Below are 6,264 nucleotides of genomic sequence, written 5' to 3' on the forward strand. Positions count from 1 at the left end.
AATAAGGGAAATATTTTATTGTTGCATTTATTATCAAATATGAGAATTTAAGACACATGCAAAAAGCCACAATACGAATTGGTGATAGTGTTCGTTCTGTTCTGCTATTCAAAGGTGATGAGAATGACTAATGACATGACATTGACAAACAAAATGTAAGGCATTTGTATCCTTTCGTCTTTTAATTATTAAAATCTGAGATGTTATGGGAGCAAATCACTTTTTAGATTGGAACATACCAAATAATAATAAGCGACGATGTACAGTAGTGGTAAACCAAGTTTGCTAGAAATCAATCGAGTTTCTCCAAAATACAAGCAAAAATTACACCGGATGTTGATACTAGCGATTTAGTTTCGGATGAACAAAATCCGGATAAATCATTTGCTTTTCATCCAAAGGGTGGACGATTTATACAACTGTACAAAAGTCATGAAAATAAACGAAAAAACGTTGAATATGTATTTTAAACACTTACCAAGTTACCATTCTCTTTCTGTAAGAGATGAACGCCATACTGCATAATTGCACGGAGATGGTACCACGGAGATACCCGAAAATTTCCGTTATATTCCGGAAAGTTAAATTTCTGTATACTTGAAAATTTAGATGCTGATGGTACACGAAATATCGAATTTCCTCATTTCTGTTTTTTATGGAATGAAACTTCGGGATAATATACAATAAGCTTTAAATTAAGTAAAACAAATAAAAAATGCTTAGTATATAGCTATTTTTGACCAAAATTATGATTTTTTCCCTGGTCGCCTTAATAGCTATCTTTATGGATACACAAATATACTAACACAAAAGTTTAAGAATATTTTTTTTAATATTAAAAGAGAATAATATTTAAAACAATGAAATGATCTCGTAAATAAACATTCAAGCTTATCAACTTACTGTAAATGGACATTTTTATTGACATTCGATACATCAAATCTGGACTGAAAATATTTAGGAGACCATTTTTTGTCGCCTTAATCCAGCGGTCTCCATAATGCCTAGATTAATATATATATATGGTCACCTTAATATCTGTAGTAGATATATATATATATATATATATATATATATATATATATATATATATATATATATATATATATATACACGAAAATTGAACAGTCTACATTCATCAAATAAAACATATTTATATAATTTTTCACATAGTTTGTGGGATATAAATTGTCCAACATATGAGCATTCACAAGATGCTTTAGGATTCATATCATATTACTTATAGCATGCGGTCTAAACAAAACAATTATATACATGTATGACAATACTACAATATACTTTGCAACAACAATAGGGAAGATTCTTGTTCGATAGTACCAAATCAAACTTTGAAAGTTTTAGTTTTAATTTAACTTGATAACAAGAAGTGTGTCTTTCCTTCCACCAACAATCAGAGAGGAAGTGCGGCTGCTGAAGAATAAATCACGCGGTTCGTTCAGTCCGTCTTTCTTCCTTGCCAGTATGGTCAACTTTTTCTTCCCGTCTTTGTCAACCTGCAGCACTGTGTTGGAGCCTTCGCAGCAGACGAACACGTGTCCAGCAGCTCTCACGTGTACTCCGGTAGGTTCTTCCATGTCAAGGTCAGCGAGTAAGGCCAGCTTGTTGCCTTTGTTGTCTAGGGTAATCAGTTGATGTTTACTGTTGTTTGTGATGTAGATTGTCTTCCCATCGTTACTGATGGCACATGTCTGCACCGTGAATCCCCCAGACTTGCCCTCGTACAGCTTCTTCACCTTCTTTCCCGACATCGTGTAGACGTACAGGGCGTTACCGGAGGATATGTAAAGGTGGCCACCATGATGAGCTGCGGCATAACATCTACGGGTGAAGCTTAACTTTCTCGTAGTTATGAAGTTCCCATTCGTAGCATTAATGAAATAAAGTCCTCGACTATCAGAATTAACACTGTTAATACAAACGGCCACTTCATTTCCGTCAATGTGGCACACGTCCCATGGATTACCCGGGACATCACAGTGGTCGAGCATCCTGTACTCCCTGTCCACGAGCTTCACTTTACAATTATTCAAGTCTGCTATGACAAACTCTCCACTAGGCAATTCACATACGCCACGGATAACACATTGACATTTGTCATCACTCGTCTTCACGTTGTACTCCTTGTACTCTTCAACACTGAAGACGTGGTTTGGATCGGAAAGGGGATCTTTTCGCTGTTTAATCGTAACAGTTTGTTCTTCAATCGCTCCAAACGTCTTTATTGAAGATAAAATTTCTTCGATAAGGTTATTGGCTTGAAATGTTACATTGTAACACTCAATGGTGGATATGCTATGAAGATGATCGTTTGCTTGTGAAATCATTTCCTGGCTCTTTCTGTACGCAATATATGATTTTGACTCGCTTGATTTTGATTTTGTTTGAAAAGCGGCAATCATGTTTTGCAGTTCAATAGTCATTTTATCACAAGTTTCGATATCTTTCTTTATATTTTTTTCAAGTTTAGCTATTATTCCGTCCAAGTCCTGTAAAGTTGTCTTCTCAATCTTATCAAGGATTTCGTTGATCTTCCTACGTATGGTTTTTATTTCGTCAGAAATGGCTGCCCGCGTCTTTTTCAGAGATGTCGTATTCTTCAATCGTGCTTCTTTCATCAGCTCGAATTGCTTTTGAAGTTCAGCTATTTTCTTTGGAATTTGCTGAAACTCAATATTTCTCTGAATTCCTTTTGCTACATCTGGAATGGGATGGATTTTGGAACATTGTCTGAAACAAAGAAGTTTTGAAACATTTGTAATCAGATATGCATAAACTGAAAATGAACTTGTTATGTGGGACAATGTTAATGAATATGATTAAAAATTTGTCGCAATAACATATAGATTAGTTACCGTTTTGTGTCTTAAAGGCGCACCATATAGGTTGATGCAAAAATGATTTCCTTTAATTTTTAAATGCATTATAATGCTTTATTAATTTGACTTGATTGATCAAAACCGAAAAGAAATATTTGTGTACAGATTCAGTGGGTTTTTCTTTATAAACTGGGGAATTTGTGGCCACGTAGCTATTAATTGAAATCACCATTTGTATGTTCAAAGACTAATATTTTTGTTAAATGTACTCAAAAATAAGTTTTTGTTTTGTTTTAATCATGAACAGAAGAATAAGTTAAAAATAATAATAAATAAAAACAATAAACTATTATTGCCTCAACCTATGTCGTGCGCCATTATATTGACGTTTTCTTCCTTCTAACCTGTGGTTCACGGCGACACACACAAAACAGCAATGGCGCATAATATAGGTTGGCGCGACTTTTTTTTATTTAAACGATCTTAGCCAAAAAGGCATATAATGTGTATACGGATTAAAAAATATAAATGATATTTTGTACTTTTTTATCTGGGGAATTTGTGACCACGTAGCTATTAAATGAAATATATTATATATAAAGGCTGATATTTCTTTAATATTCACAAATCGTAAGCTTTGTTTTGTTTAAAAGTCAAATGAGTTTAACCTTATAATGCATATATAATAATAATAATAATAATAATAATAATAATAATAATAATAATAATAATAATAATAATAAAAATAATAATAATAATAATAATGCATATACCCATTTAGTGCACTTTTAAATTGTCATATTTCTTACATACCTGTGGTCCACGGCGACGCACACATGGCAGCACAGCTGGTCATGGTCGGCACATACCAACTTCAGTGCCTCCCCGCGATGCATCCCGCATCTCTCCAGGGCGTCCACCGCCCCTGGGGCTGCCTCCCATTTCTTCACGTCCTTCCGACCGAGCACTGCGTGCTTCTGATATAATACGTCATGTTTTAGAACACAGTTTTGGCAGTAATATTTCGTGCATTGAGTACAATAATGGTCAGCTTCGGTGTTAAATCCTTTCTCTTCACACGGAGAGCAGGAAAAATCATGAATGAAGTCACAGCCCCTCTGAATGGATGAAGCCATTTTCGCTTTTGAGATTAAAAATGACACACAAACTAGTTCACTCAGTCAGTTTCTGTTTATTTTGTAACTTGGAAGTTAATTATTTTGTACTCCGCTGATACGAAGAAAACCAATATTTCGATCAAATCCACACTGCTATATAACACGATATCAAAATGATAAGCGTAGTCACAACCGTACTAAATTTACAATCATTTTTCAAATTATACAAAAATGATTTTAAACATGCCTTATTTTATTCCTGTGTAAACATTTCGAATAGTTATCGACTGTCCAGTGGGCCTTCCCACGAGGTTTGCCGAAAACTGCCGAGTGGTAACGATTGTCTATTCCGAGCTTACCGAAGATTGCCGAATAGTTGTAGGAAGTACTTTTCCTGTATATTTTATAGCGAATTGACCCATTTGAACGAACAATAGCACTGAGGTCTAGTACTTCTCGAACCTCAACACCATCTATGGGAAGAAAGTGAGTGATGATCCATAATTATTTTCCATTTTCTCTCTTGAGTTTCAAAAAATTCACGAACTAAATCAAATAAATGTTCATTCAGCCACGTTTGTTCATTTTGTTACAAGGAAGTAAATTGTTTTGTACTGATAAGAAGAAACCACAAATTATGATCAATGTCACACTAACATATTACACAATATCCAAATGATAAGCCTTGTTACAACCTTGCTTAATCAACACTATTGTTCTTTAAATCCGAACCACATTTTAATCATGCCGAGATTGTGTCACCTATTAATATCAATAGAAGTTCACGACTTCTGGTTTAGTAGGCCTTTCTACACTCGAAATGCACAACGAAATAAATATATCCCGAGCTTGCAGAAGACTGCCGAAATGTCACGATTCGGAATACCTGGGTCATTTTCCATCGAAATCAACCTCGGGTGTATGCCGGTACATCCATAGAAAAGTTGCTGTGTTTTAATATGCATTTTGTTAGTTCAAATTGATTTCCGGGCGTTAAGTGTACCATGGCATTCAGGGGCGGATCCAGGATTCGATATATGAGGGTGCGTAACTTAGGGGCATAACATTTTGACTTGCAATCCTCCCTCAGAACCGATTTTTTTTGGTTTAAAGTGTGAGCAGGGGTGTTTGAAAGTACTCTGCGATTTATTTTAACACTTTCCAGCCCGAATTGGTGCATTTTGAGCGTATTACATTTTTTTCTCTCCTTTATCGAAATTAAAAACTAAACTTGGACGATTTGAAGTGTGACATTATTTAACACCTTACTCAACAAATACATACATATAAACAATACCTGTGGTATGCATGGAATTATGCATTTAATTTTTACAACGGATTTTGCGATTGATGATGTAAATAGAACTTCTTACAGCGGGTTTTAAATGTCTTTTCTGTGTTAGACTTACGTATTTCTTCTGGTAAAAAATTCCAAACTTTCCCACTGTAGCATGCAAACGAGTGTTTCTTGTATTGTGTTTTATGTCGAAAGTGAGCAATGTCTTGTCGCGTGGAAGATCGTAATTCATATCTTGTGTTGCTAGATAATTTAATAATGTCTCTTATGTAACTCGGTGTAAGATTATTAATAGATTTAAATACTATAACAGCCGTTTGATATCTGCAACGGTATTCAAATTGAAGCCATTCTAATTTTTTAAATAATTCATGCGATGGCGTTCTAATAGGCTTAAAGAGAATAATTTTTGCAGCTCTTTTTTGAAGCAAGGTGATTCTTCTCATATGCGTTTGCTTACTTTTCCCCCAAACGCTACAACAATAGTCAAACATAGGAAGTATATACGATTTATAAAACAATTGTCTCATTTGATCCGTTAAAAAATAATTGAGTCTTTTTAAAAGGGCTATCTTTGCAATTACTTTCTTGCAGACAAATTCAACTTGCAGATTCCACGACAATGATGAATCAATAATAATTCCAAGCAATTTCTTCGAAGTTACATTTTCAATTAGTACTTTGTCTACGAATAAATTGAGTGCACATGCATTTCTTAATTTTGCATTTGAACCCAACAACATGCAATTAGTTTTTTGTGGATGTATTGCCATGTTGTTTATTTTGCACCAATCCGAAACCATATCTAAATTTATTTGCAACGTACGTTCAATTTCTTGCGTATTTGAACTTTTTGCATATAGTGTAGTATCATCAGCATATAAGTCAATCATGGAATTTTCAATTTCAAAGGTTTTTTTTTTTGTTTTGTTTTTTTCTTTTTGGAACTGCTAAAGTATAACAGTCCGTTTATTAGATAATAAAAGCAACAATGTCACAGGTAATAAAGTAA

General features: G+C 34.3%; 1 protein-coding gene across 2 annotated transcripts; it reads right to left on the reverse strand.

Moving 5' to 3' along the window:
• Positions 1-1,130: 1,130 nt before the first annotated feature.
• Positions 1,131-4,812, reverse strand: LOC128218556 (uncharacterized). Of its 2 annotated transcripts, XM_052926249.1 has the most exons (3): positions 4,315-4,812; positions 3,651-3,814; positions 1,131-2,748 (listed from the first exon to the last, which is right to left on the reverse strand). In XM_052926249.1, the coding sequence occupies exons 1-3, from the start codon at positions 4,375-4,377 to the stop codon at positions 1,365-1,367; spliced, it is 1,611 nt and encodes a 536-aa protein (XP_052782209.1). In that variant the 5' UTR covers positions 4,378-4,812; the 3' UTR covers positions 1,131-1,364. The 2 variants fall into 2 exon arrangements, with proteins under 2 accessions (XP_052782209.1, XP_052782208.1); XM_052926248.1 differs by having other exon boundaries at positions 3,651-4,812.
• Positions 4,813-6,264: the final 1,452 nt, after the last annotated feature.

Source organism: Mya arenaria, chromosome 14, assembly GCF_026914265.1.
Source record: "Mya arenaria isolate MELC-2E11 chromosome 14, ASM2691426v1".
In the NCBI taxonomy this organism is placed as follows: Eukaryota; Metazoa; Mollusca; class Bivalvia; order Myida; family Myidae; genus Mya; species Mya arenaria.